The following is a 19,513-nucleotide window of genomic DNA, read 5'->3' as shown; positions in this document are numbered from 1 at the left end:
TTTAATATTATAGGTGTACATATGACCAAATGTGTTTAACACAGTATCTGGTAGATAGAGGACATTCGATAAGTGTTTGTCTACTGAATAAATGCTTAATGTTCTATATTTGTTTTCTTTGAATTGATAACTTTTGAGGCTTTAAAAAAAAAAAGTGTTCTTGGGGCACCTGGGTGGCTCAGTCGGTTAAGTGTCTGGCTTCTGCTCACGTCATGATCCCAGGATCCTGGGATCGAGCCCCACATTGGGCGCCCTGCTCAGCAGGGAGCCTGCTTCTCCCTCTGCCCCTCCCCCCGCCCCCACTTGTGTTCTCTCTCTCTCGCTCTCCTCTCTCTCTCAAATAAATAAATAAAATCTTAAAAAAAAAACAAAAAACAAGAAAAGTATTTTTCCAAATCATCAAAGAAATGTGTTATTTACCATATAAATAAGATAATTGTCAATTCCAAAGATTTTTTGAAATTAGGTTTTAAAAGCTCAGGGGTTCCCTGCAAGAGACATGGGGCACCGATGAGCTAGAGGAGGCCTTGCTCTACTGGAAATATTCTGAGCCCTGCAGTCCCTCCTCCCTCCTCAGCTACTTCTGATTTATGTATTGGCATTCAGCTTAAGATGTCATTTGGAAAAGCAACTAAAAATAAATGTGTACATAATAAAACATTTGAAAACCAGTAGTATTTGCCTTATTAGAGAGTTCTGTAATGAAGTATATTCTGTTCATTTTCTCCATGAGTTTTTGAACATTGTATGTTGACTGCATTTTTCATTTTAAGTTAAAGTCATTTAGAATTTGAAGCAATAGGAAAAGCCCCACAGCATTGATCTAAATCCCCGTGTTCCTTCAGTTGTAGAGTTTACTCCACTCCTTCATGAAGTCCTCCCCAAATTTTGCATCTTTATTGATCACACTACCCTTTGAATACCTGTATCATCTGTTGTTGGCTCTAATTTATATACGAGCTAGCATAGTTTATACAGGTATTTTTTCCTTGAGAGGAAACTGTGCTATCGTTTCTTTTTCCGTATTTGTCCTTATTTTATAAATTCTTAAAAAAATCATTTGTTATTAATTTTTTTTTTATTAGTGTCTGTCATATGTTGGGTAGTGGGAATATAGAGACAAAATAAAACGCAGCCCCTCAAAGTACTCAAAGTTTAAGGCGGGGAGTCAATGAGTAAATAGTTCATTAAAACCCCACTGGGTTTGGGATGGAAGCTCTGCAGAGGGCACGGTTTTACTAATGGCAGTGGGAGTTGAGAGGAGGAAATACTTAAATCTATGCAGGAAGAACAAGGAAGGCTTTCTGAAGAAGGTGAACTTTGAGATCAGTGTGGAAGGAAATAGAGATTCATTGAAGACAAGAGGAAGGAACGTGTTTTGTAGAGCCACATGAAGGGGGGGGTGTTTTCTTCCTGTAAGAAGATACATTCGGTGGAATGCCTGGGTGGCCCCGTCAGTTGGGCATCTGCCTTCAGCCCAGGTCATGATCCCAGGGTCCTGGGATGGAGCCCCGCTGGGGCTCTCTGCTCAGCGGGGAGTCTGCTTCTCCCTCTCCCTCGGCTTGCTGCTCCCCCTGCTTGAGCTCTCTCTTTCTCTGTGTCAGATAAATAAAATCTTAAAAAAAAAAAAAAGTTTGGGTCTCTGAAAGCCATCTAGTTTGGAAAGTATTGAGAATTGGTTGCTAGTGCATGAGAAGTTACTGATGTTTGCAAGCCAATTGTTAAGGCAGGTCTGAGCTGGTAGAGATTTTTGAGGAGGATGGAGCAATTACAGAGCACTTGGGAGACACGAATTGAAGACAGTCTGTAATGGGTTAACCTTGATAGGATAGGCTTGTTCTGGCAAGAGGGTTTGATGACACAGTTGTCATGTTTAAAAACACAATTTAAAAGGGAGTCTTTTGAGGACAACAAAAGAAACCCAGCTCAAATGATCTTAAACAGAAAGGGGAATCTTGGGGTCGTGTGGCCAAAATGAATATTGGTGGAATTCACAGGATTAATAACAAAGCTATCAAAACTTGAGTCTCGGGACCTGGTGAAGGCCACCTTGCCTGGGCTCTCCACAGCTAGAACAACGAAAAAGAATAAAGGCAGGTGTGAGCTGTTTCGTGCTCAAGCCTCACGATAGTAAATTCCTTCTGGTTTCAGCAGAAGAAACACATTCTGGAGGGGCTTCCACAAAGTATTGGTGCTCCGTGAGTGAGGGATCAGATTAGACTAGATTGCACTAAAATAGCAATGGGGCAGCAGCTTAGTCATTCTTTTTATTCCAACCCTTAAATGCTACTTTATTTTGTGTACCTTCTTTTGTTTTATTAACATTTACGATGCTGTCCTTAAAAAATAATCTGGTTTGGTAGACAAAGGGAAATCATTTGCTTGCCATGCCAGCAACTGGTCTCCACTGAGAATTGCCAAGACTCCTTAGAGACACGGTCATCCTCCACCTGTTTTTCATGCCTCTGGTTTCTGAGAACAGAGCTCCTCCCCATGACCCGTCTTGGGATAATCTGAGCTGAGAGTCGAATCTGGTAGTATTTGCACTCCCTGAGAGTATGCAGAGAGGGAAACTAGGAAGGTCCAGGAGAGAGCCTTGAGGTTACCTGGACTTTGCTGACCAAAAGAAGAAAACGCGCCCAAGGAAGAGCAGTGGGAAGTTTTGACAGAGTGACATCCAGGGAGTTCGAGCAGGCGGGGCTTGAGGGATGGCCATGGCCTTTGACGACTCAGAAACGCTGATCTTCCAGAAAGCAGCCTCCATGGGCACGCAGGGCAAAATCCATTCCTTTCACCTGTATTTGTGGCCTGTTCATGGAACTCTATATTCCAGTGGGAGGAAATCTTAAAAACAAAGCTCCGTGTCCCTGGATGTATAAGGTATCCGGCAGCCAAACACAGAATTCTGCCGACACATCCCCCTCAGTGAGGGGACACCTAGTGACGGGGAAGTTCATTTTCAATAGTTTGGGTGGATAAAGTCTCTGAGGAGACTTTTGAAAGAGTCTGATGCCTCGTGACAGTGGAGGAGTAACTGGAGAAGCATGAAGTCTCTGACTGGTTTTATGGGGAGAAAAGAGGCAGTCTTGGCTGGGAGCCGAGCAGAATGAATGCGGGCCGAGGAGCAAGGAGTTTTGGGTTTATTCTGAGTATGATGAGGTGCCTTTGGAGGTTTTGAACAGGAGAGAAGTAACTGATTTATATATTGAAAGATGGCTCTGGGTAGCGTGGGGTGTATTGACTTTGAGTTAGCTGGGAAGCCGCGGGGACGTTGTGAGCGGGGTTACTGCCTGCATTCTCCCCACTCCCCATTCTGGTCCGTGAGAACACACCGAGCTATGGAAGCTTCAGAGTAAATTTGGCTCTGGAGCAGAGCTGACAGGATTTGCTGGTGGACTGGATGTGGGACGTGAGGGTAAGAAGGGTTAAGGACCACACCTGGGTTTTTGGCCTGATCGTGGAGGGCACAGTGAAGCCCTTTACTGAGATGAGACAAACTAGCAGAGTTGCAAGGTGTGGATGGGTGAGGGGGGTGATCTTGAATTTTATTTCCACTAGTTTCCTTGGTGGCCCTGACAAATGACCACAAGCTTGGTAGCTTAAGGCAGCAGAAAGTTATTCTCGGAGTTCTGGATGCCAGAAGCTCAACATCAGCTCTCTGGGGCCAGAGGTGTGGGCAGGGCTGTGCTCCCTCCAGAGGCTCTAGAGCAGAATCCGTTGCCTTTTCTAGCCTCTCGTGGTGGTCGGGGCTCCTTCCTTTGTGGTTTGCCTCACTCCAGTCTCTGCTGCTGTGGTCACATCGCCTTCTCTTGCAGGGGTATCAAATCTCTCTCTGCCTCTTTCTTACAAGGACACTGGGGTTTGGATTAAGGGGCCACCCAGATGACCCAGGATAATCTCCCCACATCAAGGTTTTTAATTATATCGGCAAAGGTCCTCTTTCTTTATAAAGTAACGTTTACAGGTTCCTGGTATTATGACCCATTATCTTTGGGAGATGGTTACTCAGTCCATGACAGATGTATATTAACTTTGAGATTCCTGTTGCACATCCAAATGGGGATTGGAAACAATTTCTTAGTAGGTGATTAAGAAGTGGGACAGTAAGGGGAAGAAATGCTTCCAAAGGTTCTGCATGTAACAAGGAACGTAGGTTTCTGATTAGTGAAATCCGTAGGTTAGAAGATAAGAATGGTGAAAATTGTAGTATAGAAAATCCGAAGATTATTTAAATTGTGTTTATTTAATTATGAATAAATGCATTTAGCTCCCTTTCAGAGTAAGTTGGTAGGATGGCAGGAGTTAGGTCAAGTATACAAATTCTATGGGAGGTCTGGGGCTCCATAGGAATAAGAAATACTGAGGAGCATTAAAAGTCAGTGAAGATAAAAGAACCATAATGAGATGCATCTCACTTTCAGACTTTCTTATGCTATTTGTTATTTCACCAGACAAGCCTGAATTTAAAAACTGGTGTAATTATATGTCAGGAGCAAAATGTTACAGGAGACAGGGTACCTCTGAAGTCAAAGAACTCATGCTCTGAAAAGGGAGGTCCCATAGCCTTTACCAAAAAACTTTTCTCAGTATGAATGTTTGGAATCCTGAAGGAATCTGCGATGCTCTCATGTTGCTTACCCACATAACGTGCTCTGCAGAACTAGGTATTTAAGAGTAGGACTTTATCAGAGCTTTTAATGGCATTTTGTGTAACAATAAATAACCAATTAAGAATTCCAGGTGGGAGGGGTCCCTGGTGGCTCAGTCTGTTAAGCGTCTGCCTTCGGCTCAGGTCATGATGTCAGGGTCCTGTGATCAAGTCCCGCATGGGGCTCCCTGCTCAGCAGAGAGTCTGCTTCTCCCTCTCCCTCTGTTGCTCCCCCTGCTTGTGCTCTCTCGCTGCCAAATAAATAAAATCTTTAAAAAAAAAAGAAAAGAATTCCAGGTGGGAAATCACGATTTACATTTGTGTCCAGAAGTCAGGGTTGGTTTTATTGTTTTCTTACTGATCTATTCATTAGATACCTAACAGGAAACAGTTTTACCTGAAGGGAAGTAATATGAGGCCAGGTATCTTTTTCTTCATTATAGATCAGCTGATCGATATAGTGCTTAGTGGACAGTGTTGAGAAATTCTAGAGAGACATGCACATGAAGTAACTAAAATTTTTCTCATTTTACTTTACATGTTCTAATTTCTGCCTAATTCTTTTCTCCCCCCATGTCACCCCCCACCCCCCATATTTGGTTCAGTAAAGATAGTTTGGCTTTGGGAAGAGTACCACGTACTTAAAACCTTATTTGAGAAATGCTTCCTAGCAGTTATTGTCAACTATTTTTAGTGAGTTAAAAAAACAAAAACAACTCTTGTTCTAAATAAAAAGGTTTATTTGTTATTTCTGTCTTTAATAGCAATCAACAGGGCCCAAGAAGAAACATCTTATTCCGAGAGAGTTAGGGCCTGTACCCACTTGGGTATTAATGGTTATAAGAATTTCTAAAATACCTAGAAAGTACAGGAACAACAGTAACAGTGTTAATGAGTAACCTTAAAAATCCTTTTGTAGCAAGTTGCCCACGAGAAACACTACAGTCAGGTGGCCATCTAGCAGCGGGGAGCACTTGGCTGGCAAATGTGAAGAGCAATGGACATGTGTGGTCTGTACGCTGATAAATAGGCCATCTTTGAAGACCTGTGACGCTTGCCTGACCTCAAGGCCTACCGGTAAGCCTGAATTCTGATTTTGAGTTCCTAACACTTCAAAGAGGGCTAATGATACAAAGGTATATATCTTGTTCCATCTTGATATTTCATAACTAAGTAAAATGCTCTCTTTCTGAAAGGTTTAAAGGAATTGCCAGACTTTGCATGTAAACCACACTAATATTCTGTTGAGTACTTTTTTTCTTTTTCCCCCAACAGGGAGGGAAAACATGCTTGTGCTAAAAGAGTATGTGCCTTTGTATCTCAAAAAACGGAGATGATCACATCTGTTCTCTACTATTTCTAATGAATTATTCAATAAAGCTTTGTTTTATGCAGATTTCAGCAACTTTTGGGTTTGTTATTCAGTCCAAGTGCTTCATAAACTGAAAGGGAGGATTTCTGCAAGAATATCGTTGCAGGTGGAATAGAAAAATGCTGAATTTTTTCCCTTCTTTATCCTTCCTACCCCTTGTTATTAAAATCTTTACCCAGACAATTGTACTGATTTCATTGAAATCCGTCAAAATAAGTCTTTACAGCTCACAATTTCATGTGTTCAGAGAAAGTTAAACCTCAGAGAGAGCCCGTGATTAAGAACCCGCTCATTGATGCAGCTCCTATTGTGTTCTCAAAGCGTTCTTTCTTCCTTCAATTAGAGATGAGAAAGTTCATCCTTGCCTTGTGGACCCCACATTGTGCTGGCTGTCAAGCTGCGTTTCGTTCTCTGGGCCAGAAAGGCGGGCCTGGCCCCGCGCACAGCTTTGCTGGAAGGGACAGCGCCTCCTGTTCTGGATATTTGAGCAGAGAGCCCTCAGAAAACCACAGTCTTGGGTCTCCTCGTTCATTTCAACCGAAATGCCTCTTAGCCTCTCATTAACTATTTTCTTGTTATTTCTCTGAGTACAAAAGACTACAAGTTAGAACATATTACAGCACCGATTCCAAAATCCTGGGATGCGTTGCTGAAACATTTTTAATTAGCGTTAAGTCTTTGTAATTCATCTTTGCTTAATTTTCCTAAGCCTTTCCCTTTACTGTGTCATTCACAGAAACATTCCTGATAATCTAGAGACAGGTCTCTAGCTGCTAATCTGAAACCTCATGGCATACCAACCTCTTAATTACAGCCGCTTTAATATGTTGCCGCTTAGTAACAGAATTGATACCTGAATGACCTTTAAATGGTTAGACATAGTAAGAAGCAAATACAAATCTTTGTTAAACCCTCCTCGGAGCCTCTATGAGTAGTTGAACTTTTGATACTTTATTTTCCTAGCGAGAACGTGGCTAATCCTGAATTGTCCAAAGTAACTTTGGGTTGTTCGTTCTATGTATTCACTATCATAGGGGAGTAAGTTTTAGTCATATAAACAGATGTTTCAAACAGTCAATATATTACAAATATATATGTTTATATATATTTCAAATAGTCCATATACTATAGGAATACTGCAGAATTACCTCTCTCTCTCCTCCCAGATTCAGTAATCGAGAATGAAGAACATTCTGTTGACTTTAACAGCTTAGTGAAGTATCCGTGTAATAGCTTTGGAAAACCGAGTACAGAAGTGAAGATCAACAGGAAAACGGCATTTGGTACTACAACGCTGGTCTTGGCCGATTTCAGCAATAAATCCAGTGCTTTGGAAAGAAAAAGAAGCCAAAGCCAGACACTACATGGAGAATTTCAAAACCCTCCTCTGGCTGACGTTTGTTTTAGTGACCCACTGCACCCTTGCGAGGAGAGAGCACACCAGATAACCCAACCATCTAACAAAGTAAACGTATCGCCTACGGTCTGCTCTCGGTCTAAATTATTTAGCCCAGCATATAAAAAATTGAAAACAACCCACACTTCATCACCAGACCTCCAAAGTGGTGACCCTGGATTTTCTCACAGGTGTGATACTTCTAACCTTGATCTTGAAGGTATTTGCATTAAGTTTTAAGAAGGCAGGGAAGTCATCCATTTGGAAGGTAAATCAAACCTGGAAAGATGATTATGGTAATTTACTTCCCTTGCTTTCTCTAGCTTATAATGTTAGAGAAGGGAACAGAATGAAAACAGAACCTTCTACATCTCTTTGTAAAAAGTTATTGTATTCTGACTGTAACTGTCTACAGTTCAATACGGAATAGTTGGAAAATATTAGAAAGCATAAAGAAAAATGTTGTTTTTTTTTAATTTATTTATTAGAGAGAGAGCGCAAGAGGGGGAAGGGTTAGAGGGAGAAGCAGACTCCCCGCCGAGCAGGGAGCCCGATGCGGGACTCAATCCCGGGACTCCGGGATCATGACCTGAGCCGAAGGCAGTCGCTTAACCAACTGAGCCACCCAGGCGCCCAAGAAAAATGTTTAAATCCCCCATAATCCCACCTGATATCAGTCACCACTGTTAGCATTTTTTTATATTTCCTTCTAAAGAAAGATAGTTCTTCTAAAAGGGAGACTTACTCATGACAGTTAAGTGTCTTCTCTTCTAAAGAGAGGGAATTGGAGATACTTTTAGTGACATTTCTGCTAAAGAAAGTGACTTTATCTCAATAGCCGTGTGGGATGGTGTTGTTTATTTCAGCCAATAAGGCCCAAAGAACATGTCTGCCACTTTTGTATCTGAACTTGAAAAGTTGTCATTTTGATTAGTAAATACTAGCAGACCAGATATGTTTTGAGACTATGAACTTCACATCTAGAAGCCACCACCCCCCCACCATCAATTGCTGTCACCAGAGATATAGCAATGTTAATAAACAGTGTCATCCCTTCTCAGGATTTTTGGCAGCGCCTAAAACTACCTGTTCCATACTACCTTGCTTAGACCCTTTATCTAGACTTCCTTACTCTCACAACCTGATATTAGGCTTCCCTCAGAGAGAGACATTTCTCCACAATTTTTTCCCCTGCTGTTCTGTTTTTTTTTTCCTTCAGAAAGCAAGGGCTATCCATCCTGCATTTTTACAATGAAGTGAAGGTGGAGAGTCTTCTTCCCAGGGGTCTCTTAGCACCCGTGGGAGACAGGCAGAAAAGAGGTGGTGTGCATGGGACTTAAAGTGATCATCGGCGGGGGGGTTGCATTATTAGCTTCTCCTCAGATGGGCTGTGTCTTTGCTGAGGGGAAGATTCCTCCCTCAGGCGGCAAGACAGGGGACCAGTTGGGGTACCGTCCCAGACTAGCCTCTGGGAACCCTTGGAGCTTATTTCATAATTCTGAGGCGGTGTTTGGTCAATAGATTCTTTTGTCTCGAGTCTTCTACCCCAACTCTAAATTTACCATCAAGTTAGTCTTGATGATTTATCCTTGGCTGATTTCTTAAAAAAAAAAATCTTATTCATAATCATTTATAATAACCGCTTTAACTTTTGTCCATAATACTCGGGAATGACAGACATGTGAATTAAGCTGTGGAGGCCAAGCGTTTAACTGCCTGGATCAGGACACTCCCTTTACACTTTCATCCTAATTAATGTCTAATGAACCCCAATCAAAGGTCATGAAGGAGCTAGGGTCTGGAGCGTCAGAGTTGGGAGGCTATTCTCTAAGAAAATCCCTGAAGTCTTTTCTGTGCTGTAGCTTTGGCAGAAAGAAGTAGATGCGAGCAATTTAAAGTGTTGTGGCCTTCCTTGCACCCAGATGAAATATCTTGGCATATTTTTATTTCCTCAGTGCTTTGTAGAGAATCTCAGACAATTTAACTAATGAATTAGGGATTTAAAAAAACATTAATGTGACCTTAAATTTAAATGATTTCTTCATAAGCCATTAGTAATAGGGTCACATGATTAATCACAGCACACAGCATTACTTAGAAACACTGCAGCCTGTGTATGTGTTGAATATAAGAACCCCGGGACTGAGACTCTAAAATCAATCAAGATCAACTAGCAGAATAAATGTCAAGTGATGAAATACATTCACCCAGCAGCCCTTCTGCACCCAGCTACTTTACAAGGAATAAATTGCAAATTACTGTCATTTATTTCATTTTTCTCCTTGTCTGGCAGCCACAGTGTTCATCTTGTGGACAAGATGCCGAGCAGAAACTCACAACATAATACGATTAAAGCAGGTGGTCCACTCAGAGAATTTATAGCCAGTTTATTTCTTTTTCTTTAATAATTATATGGTAATTAATTCGCCTTTTGTTCTCTTAATTACTGATCTCATCACCACATGATACATGCTATGTTGATGAGGCATATTTCCAGATTGGTCTTTGGATATACTTGAATTTTATCCAGCTACTGGATTATAAATTAGAGGGTTGAACCGGTTTTTAAGCAGCTCAGAAGAATTGCTAGAAACAGTTTTAAGTCTTTGATCCAATTATTGTAAATGCAGAGCAAAACACTGGGGTGCGTATGCAAAGAACACATGTGTTTTCGGTTAAGGCTTTTCCCGAGCTGAGCCGAGGTTCACTTGCAGGAGGAAATAAAACTGGCAGAATCACCGACATTTTCTCCTGTCCCTGGTCAGGGTTGGCAGGCTCCACCTCTCACACCAGGGAAACACTGACCCCTTAGACGCACTTCCTGTCCCCTTTGCAGTTTGCAGCCCCCAAGGATTTTAGAACCACCTGGGACCATCTAGGATGAGTCACTGAACCTCTGTTTTATTTCTTGAAAAACCACAGAGCTCCAAAATCTACATTCAACGGCACTGATTAGTTCAAAACATTATAGGCAGTGTTTTCATTGTAATGAATCACCCTATCTGTAAGATAAGTTAAACCATGATAAATCGATCGTTGAAAACTGTCCATTTTAAAATTACAGACTATGCATGGTCATCTCCTCGTTCTTGATAATAGTCTTTATCTGATCTCTGTTCAGTGTTATTTATTTATTAACAAGTATTTATTGAGAACCTATTAGGCATCAAGCATTGCTCACTTCTAATGACTTTTACTTTACCATTGGCAGGGCCAGATCCGCCTCACCGCCTGTTTTTATAAATAAAGTTTTATTGGCACACCTTCCATTCCCATAGGCTGACGTATTTTCTATGCCTGCTTTTTATGCTACAACAGCAGAGTTGAGTAGTTGCAACAGAGACTGTTAAGACCCACAAGCCGAAAATATGTGCCATCTGAAAAGATTTGTCAACCCCTGATCTCTCATATTAATAGGCCATTTATAATCCACTGTTAATATTCAAAATGATGGTCCTAGTTATCAAAATAAGTTAAACTATTTTGTATGCTAAGTTTACCTTAAGAAAATGCTCTGCTACATTTTAGAAAGTTTTTAAATAATGATGGAAACAAAGAGGAACCAAGATGTCCTCAATTAATCAGAACATTTCATTATCCTGGATAATGTTTTCTATCATAAAATTAAAATTAGCTGTGCATATTTAGTGTTGATGTGATCACAGGTGGCATCCTTGGTTACATTAACTCAGTGCCTCTCAAGTTAATGTGCATATGAATCACCTGGGAAACTTGGTGATTCATATCCAGTAATCTGGATGTTAATCCAGATTCTAATTCTGCAGGCGATCTGGAGCAGGGTGGGTAATTCTGTGTTTCTAAGGCTGTCCCAGGTAATGCTGATGCTTCTGGTCAGCGGACCCCACTCTAAGTACCAGGGATAGGGTAGCATGTGGATATTTTTGTCTTTAACTTATACCAAGGAGGAAATGGAATGACAGACAGAAATGAGGAGCCCGAGGGGGACATGGGGGCCTTTTCTCCCCCCACCGTAATCCTACCTCCCACCTTGCCCTCCCCAAGAAAGCTTTACTGGTAAGAGAATTTAAACCTCTCCTGGGTACTTGGAGCCCTGGAGATACCTAGGTTGAAGCAAATGGGTTAGAAAATGTTCAACTAATTGTTATCTAAGGCAGCCACTTTCAAAATAATGTAGAAATCTGTGTTTGCATGTGTGCATTTTTTTTCTGTAAGAAAGCATCATTTCACTCCTATTAGCATTCTCTCAACAGTTTTTTTTTTTTTTTAAGCACATTTATGATCCCCTTGCTTTGGTTTTGACATTTCTTGACTTCTCTGCAACCATCTACATATTTAGCTTCTCTCGAAGTTTAAGTTTTAATATCCCCTCTCTTGGAAGGGGCACTGGTAAATAGAGGGAGTATGGAGAAAGAAAGGCCGGTTGTCTTCAGGTTTTGCTATTTCGGAATGGTATTACCTGATTCTAAAATACTGACTACCGTCCCCCACCCCGAAGAAGGTAGCCACAAAACAGTGGCTGGCAAAATATTGAACTATAATGATTTCCTTAGCAATGCCTACTGCATGACCAGCTTCAGAAACGACCCTCAGAATATTTGAGTTAATTAATTAATTTCTTTTTAAAGCTTTTATTTATTTAAAGTTAATTTACTTAAAGTTGAGTTAATTTAAAACAATGTATTTAAGTGTCTGTTTTATAGGTGACTTTAAACCAATGTCATCACAAATTAAAGACCTTGTATGTTAGTTCTATCTCAATAAAACTGGAAGGAAAAAATACCTCAAACTCTGAACATTTCAATTAGATATGATACCTTGAGGTATCATTATAGGAACAAGTATATGAAGAATGAAGCTTAGGAAGCAAGAAAAAGGGGACGTATTTATGATTTTTCAGTATTTTTTAAAAAATTATCTAAGAGTGATATTTTATTCAATCATAGAAATTATTTAATAATGATATTTTAACCAAAACAAATGAGAAAGGATGAATTTTTTATCATTAAAAAGTTTTAAAATAGGGATATTAAGGGGAAGGACTTCTGGTTTTAATTAATGTGAGCTCTTTTTCTCTTCAACCGTTTTATTAAATAGACTAGTTCTTATAAAGGCATTATTAAAAAATATGCAAAATATAAAAAAAAACAAACCTTAAAATAATCATGAAGCTCCTTTTCCAAGAGAAAATTCTGCTTTTCCAGCTACAGTAGAAGTCCGGCTTCTGACCTTAGTCCACTCTGTGTGGGAATAACCTGCAGATACTCTTGATCGTAATTGTCGGGGAGAATAAAGCTCCCCTAGTAGCTTTCAAAACACACATTTCTGCTCTGCCAGGCAGCCCGTGCCTTGCTGAAATATGACTGCAACTATTATAGCAGGCTTGATCAAAGAAAAGCATAGAAAATTGGCTTTAAAGTGGACAATAGAAAGGGTGATCTCTTTGGCCTTGTCAGAGCCATCGGCGAGAGTTTGCTACCGATGAGAACATAATTAGAGAAGACTCATTCTAGTTACTTTGGGGGGTGGGGAGCAGCGGACTTGAGAATATTTTAGGGGAAATAAAAGGGGCCACACTGTAATCCTGAGGAAGGGAAGAACTGGATATCACAAATGAAAAGTAGGTAAAGTGATTGTACTGGGTGCACATTTCAGCTGTTTTTATTCTTTAGAAATTTTAATTGTGTGCTTTGGGTGATAGGTAGCTTTGGAAGTGAATTTGGATTACCTGGGGAACCCGAGTTAAAAAGATGTCACAGGGCGCCTGGGTGGCTCAGTTGGTTAAGCAACTGCCTTCGGCTCAGGTCATGATCCTGAAGTCCCTGGATCGAGTCCCGCATCGGGCTCCCTGCTCGGCGGGGATTCTGCTTCTCCCTCTGACCCTCCCCCCTCTCATGTGCTTTCTCTCTCTCTCTCTCTCATTCTCTCTCTCAAATAAATAAATAAATAAAATCTTTAAAAAAAAAAAGATGTCACAGTGTGTGTAATGACCTACAGTTGGCCATGGTCCACTTTTTGGTACCGTGTCTGGGTACCAACAGAATTCTAACACGGTGGGGAGGTGGTGGGAATGATCCCTTTTAGCGCTGTTACACTGCAGTAACTTTGTAACCTGTCATTTCAGTGAACTTGGAATTAATATGACAGACGGCACTGGTGCATTAAATGCTGACAGTCCTCGCTGCAGTAAACACAACCGCCTCTGCGTTCTCCGGGTTGTGCGGAAGGATGGCGAAAACAAGGGCAGGCAGTTTTATGTTTGTCCTCTACCTAGAGAAGCGCAGTGTGGATTTTTCCAAGTACGTGTAATATTTTTAAAGCTCCCTCTCATGTAATTGAATACTTCTGTTATTAAAATGTAATGAATATCACCCAGTCACCCCATCTGGGGAGGGTATGTGCTCTGGTAAGCGCTGTGAATTGTGCAAGACTGTTGAATCTCAGATCTGTACCTCTGAAACAAATAATGCAATATATGTTCAGAAAAAAAAAAAGAAGAAGAAGAAGGTAGCAGGAGGGGAAGAATGAAGGGGGGGAAATCGGAGGGGTAGACGAACCATGAGAGAAGATGGACTCTGAAAAGCAAACTGAGGATTCTCGAGGGGAGGAGGGTGGGAGGATGGGTTAGCCTGGTGGTGGGTATTGAGGAGGGCACATTCTGCATGGAGCACTGGGTGTTATGCACAAACAATGAATCATGGAACACTACATCTAAAACTAATGATGAAATGTATGGGGATAATATAAGAATAAAAAAATTAAAAAAAAAAATGTAATGAATAGTGGGGCGCCTGGGTGACTCAGTCGGTTAAACGTCTGACTTGATTTCGGCCCAGGTCATGATCTCAGGGTTGCGAGATCAAGCCCCATGTCGGAGCTTAAGATTCTCTTTCTCCCTCTGCCCCTCCTCTCTGCTTCTCCAAAAAAAAAAAAAGTAATAGCAATTTTTTTTCCAATTTCATCTTTAAATTTTATTTCCTTTTTCACCTTTAAATTTTAAATTGCCATATTGACACTTAATTTGAAAGCCTGAATGTTGAAGAACTTAAAATTCAAAGAGCTTCATCAAAAAAAGAAAAAATAATCAAATAATAGCTGTTAGATGATTCTAGTTATGTCACATGCATAACCACAAGTGTAGATGTGTTGCCCTTGGTTTATAAATATAGGAAGGTATTACCCAGGTGGCGAATAATCCAAGATGCAAACGTGCTCTTCCTAATTTCTGCTATGAAACCCTTGGTTTGTGCGTTGGATAGAAGTACACAGGAAAAAAAATAGTTTACATACCTTGGATTTAGAGTAAACGTAGTTAATCCGATTACACAAGCTTGCACGATAACAATGTAAATAGAGGGTGATTCCTCCCTCCTTGCCGATCTGTGAGTGTCCCTGGAAATGACGATGGGATAGGACACTTGAATCTGGGGTCCTTCTCCTTCCTCAGGCTCACCTTCTGTGTTTCTCAGGGTGTGAGCCTCTCACTATGCTGAGTGTGACTCTAATGTGTAAAGATCTGTGTTTTTCCAGTTGTTGTATCTGGTGAATAACTGAAAAAAAGAAAACACTGATCTGTTTCAGTGCCGGAACAAACATTTTTTGGTTGGGCTCACTGAGAGAGAAAATCTCTGTCTTCAGGAATTTTCCAGGTCTTAACCCCTGCACAAGATGTAACTCCATCGTCCTGAACTGACACATTTCCTCCTCAAGGAGCTTTTGTGGATGTAATAGAAAAAATATTAGGTAGCAAATTAATAATATCACAGCTTGTTCTAAAGCTCCCTTGGGGCCAAAATTTATAAGAATAATACAAGGGAATCTGCCTAAATTCATCCATGTAATTTTGTATTGGATTCTTTCTTTTCCTAAGAGATGAAGGAACTTTAGTATCAAACTCATAACAAATCTTTGATCTTAATCGTTTTAAATGAAACAGACTGATAGAAACATTGGTGATTGCTTTCCAGCAAGATTCTGATCGTTGCTAAATATTTTCAACAAAGAGGAAGGAACTCCTATAAGTATGCCTTTAGACAAAGAAACTCAGAATCATGGCAGTTTTCTGCATAATTCAAACAGATTTGTAGAAGAGATGCTTCTTATAGTCCATAAGCTCTTTTAAGGGCAAGAACTCATGACTTGTGTCAGATTTACAATGTCAGATTAATAGTAGAAGGGAATGTGGGGCGCACTGATCATGTGCAGCCAGGCTCAGCCTGCACATATTTCTAACCTGCACTTAAACTTTACAATCCTTCTGTTTTCACCCTGTAGTGGGCAGATTTGTCCTTCCCATTCTGCAGCCATGGCAAACGCTCCATCATGAGAACGGTGTTGAAGATTGGACCTAATAACGGAAAGAATTTTTTTGTGTGTCCTCTTGGGAAGGCAAAACAGTGCAATTTTTTCCAGTGGGCAGAAAATGGACCAGGAATAAAAATTATTCCAGGGTGCTAATGTTTGCTCCTTCTATAGAATATCTGGCATTTAATTTCTTCAAACCATATATAATGTTTAGTCCCCTTTTGTTTAATTGTTTAATCTTTAATCGAAAGATTGTAGAATGTGGCACATTTTATAGTTCTTGCAATATTTGAGACCTGTTCATTTTTTTTTTTTCTTAATGTGTGCCATCTTTCCATTCTTTGGGTATTTCTTTTACCTTGACAAAGACTGGGTGTTTCATCAGATGTACCATATATTCTATTTATCATGTATATATAATGCATTTAGTAATGACAATAAAGTATTTTTAGTGTGCTGTTGGTGTCTTGTAACTTCTTTGGGGAAGCAGTGATTTTTTTTTTTTTTTTAAAGGAAAGTTTACGTAGTCCAGTGAAATAGCTGAGTCTTCTATCTGTAATGAGTTATGTTCTTGGGTATCGCCACTCTTCACGGCATACGATTAAAGTACTTCTTTTTTCTTAAATGAAATTTAAGGAAATGAGATCTCCTTTATGGAAAAGAACATTTGCTTGGTTTTATTCTATTCAACAGACATCAAGTTCCCCGTTAGATGCCAGAGATAAGCCAAACACTTGGATAACTTCAAATGCATTTTCCTAGAAACCTTTGGGGATTCAGAATATAAACGTAATATTTAGGAACAGAAGTTGTCTGTAGATCTTTAAAAAGAGAAGTTGATCTCAATTTTTCTGATCTTGATTTTAATATCTGAAATTAATTTTTAAAATCAAGTCCATTTAAAAAGCTTACTAATGTGCTATTGTTTTTTTATTCCTCATTTTAACTTCCCTCTGGTTTTTTGTACCCCCTCCCCCAAAATTTAGTGCAGGTAACTATATAATTATTTACCAAAAGAAAAGGAAAACCTGTCTTATGTTGTTTCTGCATGTTTGTGGAAAATTCCACTTAGAGCTGGTTGAGTCTATTAAAAAGATTTTTAGACAAGAAAAGGACTGCAGAGAAGATGGCTTGACCCCCTTTCCCATTCTGTCGCTACATTGTCCATGCAGAGCTCTCGGAGTTCCCAGCATATGAAATTCTCAGCAAGGCCAGAGCATATGCTATGGTGTAATCTGTGTTTGAACTCTATGTTGAAGAGACAGACTTGGAACCAGCCCAAGATCGGTGATCCCAACCCGAGGAGCTCAACAGGACAATGAGTACAAGGCAGACCCGGGGTGGCTGGACCACAGGTGAGCTTAGCTGACCCGGGTGGGCGTCCAGAACAAAACTGTAGACTCCTTGTGCCACAGGGAGGGAAAGGCCCGTCCCTAACGAGGCTTCCATAAATGAGCAAATTAATGCCAGGGAAACAGAGGCAAATGAAATGCAATTAATATCAGTATAATGCATGTAGATACTTACCTGGTGAGAAATATGCAGGATTTATATGAAGAAAATTTTACTGAGAAGCATCAAAGAACCAGATGGACCGGCAAAACAGGATCTTGTCTGGAAAGAATGGATGTTTGAAAAATGACATTCATTCAAACCTGCTTCTGGGTTTTGACTGCATTTCCCTTCAAAACCTCAAGAAGGTTTCTGCTTTCATGGTGGGGCAAGCTCTGACTGAACCCAACTCTAGTTTCTGGGCAACTGGATAACCAGGTTCTGCACACACTCAGCAACAATCCTAGGGAGCGAATCAAAACTGGCAGATTCCGGTGAGGTGTAAGTTTTGGGAGGGGAGACCAGCTGGGGGTAACTTCCCATGTGTTAACAGTTTTTATTCTGAGGGCAGAACAAAGTCAGTACCAAGCAGGCTGGCCAAAGTCTGGCAGAAACGGGGCCTGAAGAGGCCACTGGAAAAGGGGGAAATAGGTGAGATCCCAGAGGGGGAGCCCCAAGTTCTGTGCTTAAATTCTGCCCTTGTCCTCGCCTGACCCCTGGACCACCCCCGCCACGTTCACGGACAGAATGAACACAGAGCAGCTAAGGACAAAAGAACCAAATCAAGATTTGATCCATTGCCTGAGAGAATTTGCAGTTCGAATCCAACCAAATTCATTGCCAGAAGAGACAAAAACATCAACACTCTAGAGGGATATCCCAAATCCAGACCCACCTCCATGTGATATTCAGGATTCCATCCAAATTATGCAACATAAGAGGAACCAGAATAATGTGACCCAGTTTCAGAGAAAAGACAAACACCAGAGATCAACTCCAAGATGACCGAGACATGGGAATTAGCAAACAAGGGTTTTAAAGCAGCTATTCGAACATTGCTCGTTGAAGTCCATGCCAAAGGAGCATGATGTCAGATGGAAATGCAAATCGTTAAGAAGCAATACAGAAAACTGGAAAAGGCACATATCTAAAAAAATATAAAATATTTCCTATTTTCTCTTAATTTCTTTACAATACATGGAGCTGTTTGTTGAACGCAAGATAATGTAACATTGTCTTGTGAGATGCGTAATGTGTGCAGGTAGGTATACTATGATGACTCGAGCGTGAAGATGGAGAGCTTGAAGGAGCTATAAGATTCCAGGTTTTCTACATCTTATGCGAAGTGGTACCGTTTTATCTCAGTTGTCGGAAGTTAAGTATGTGGATGTAATGCCTACTGCTTTTCAACCACTCTTTCTTCCGACATTTTCTCGGTCCCACACACTGCCGCCATCCTTCTGAGATCCCAAGGATTTAAATATTAGCTCCTCTGTTTGCTGTGGTCCTGGAGGCGACTCCCTGCCATCTCCACTAGCGAGACCATCCAGCAAGCTTGTTTATGTTGGAGACTGTGCTTCTCAGTCCTGTAATTTCCAACCTGGTTGTTTTGTGTCACGTCTGGTTGCTGAGATTTTTCCATTTTTTAAATTGGTTTCAAGAGGACTTAGAATTGATTCTGGAAGCACTTGGAAAATCCTGGTCAGATAATCCAAACATCTGATTCACCTCATTATCGCCACTGGTGGAGAGTCCTTGCTTCTTTCGATTGTGGCTTTCCCGGTTTGGGGCATGACGGGTGATCTTTTATTATATCCTGGATATTTGGTTATGATGTTAGGAAACTCTCGAGCCTGTTTAAGTCTTCTACTTTAGCTCGTTGTTGTTCCACTTAGATCGGATGCGTAGGTTCTGGCGTAAATTGTGGGCGTCGGGCCCAGGGGCGGTGTAGGTCACAGAGCCCTTGCAATGCGGTTCTGCTTGGCTTCCTTCTGATCTTGCTGAGGCTCCTGCTCAGGGCTTCTGGTACTGTCTCAGGCAAAAAGGTGACTCCCCGGGCTGCCGGGGGTGTCTGGGCCACCTTCTTCCGGGGGGCGAAGGCAGAAGCCATCGCATCTCTGTCTCCTGATGCTTCCGGCTGGAGGGAAGCAGGTATGGGTCTTGTCCCACATCCACAGCATGGACCGGGGCTCAGCCTCCGGAGCCTGCTCTTCATCACTGTGCTGCATTTCCAGGACACGCTACGTGGTCTGGTGCTATTCAGCTCTTTAGAGTTAATCTGCCTGTTCCTTGGTATTTCAGACCCATATCGTATGAATATGAAGGATTTCAATGATGGAGCTGGGGGGGGTGGGATTGAGAATGAGGTAGGAGGTAAAGTGAGGAAGATGGTGTGAAGAACCACGATTTTCCTGGGCCGTTCTTTGGTGACAGTGGCTGCCATTTCCCTGGAGCATCTCACTGAATCCTCTTGACCACCCAG

At 41.1% G+C, this 19,513-nt stretch overlaps 1 protein-coding gene across 1 annotated transcript in view; it reads left to right on the top strand.

Moving 5' to 3' along the window:
* The window catches only part of NEIL3 (nei like DNA glycosylase 3), a 52,423-nt gene extending 36,267 nt beyond the window's left edge, over nucleotides 1-16,156 (top strand). The window contains exons 7-10 of the mRNA XM_045879273.3: nucleotides 5,568-5,725; nucleotides 7,187-7,607; nucleotides 13,520-13,694; nucleotides 15,670-16,156. Of these exons, the coding sequence (XP_045735229.1) occupies nucleotides 5,568-5,725; nucleotides 7,187-7,607; nucleotides 13,520-13,694; nucleotides 15,670-15,852 (937 nt within the window). The 3' untranslated portion in view covers nucleotides 15,853-16,156. The remainder of the gene's footprint in view (nucleotides 1-5,567; nucleotides 5,726-7,186; nucleotides 7,608-13,519; nucleotides 13,695-15,669) is intronic.
* Nucleotides 16,157-19,513: the final 3,357 nt, after the last annotated feature.

This window comes from Mirounga angustirostris, unplaced genomic scaffold, assembly GCF_029215605.1.
Source record: "Mirounga angustirostris isolate CCGP_5_RB_7025 unplaced genomic scaffold, mMirAng1.0.hap1 SCAF_2, whole genome shotgun sequence".
Taxonomy (NCBI): domain Eukaryota; kingdom Metazoa; phylum Chordata; class Mammalia; order Carnivora; family Phocidae; genus Mirounga; species Mirounga angustirostris.
The sequence above is the reverse complement of the archived record's forward strand: the minus strand, read 5'-3'. Positions and strand labels throughout refer to the sequence as shown.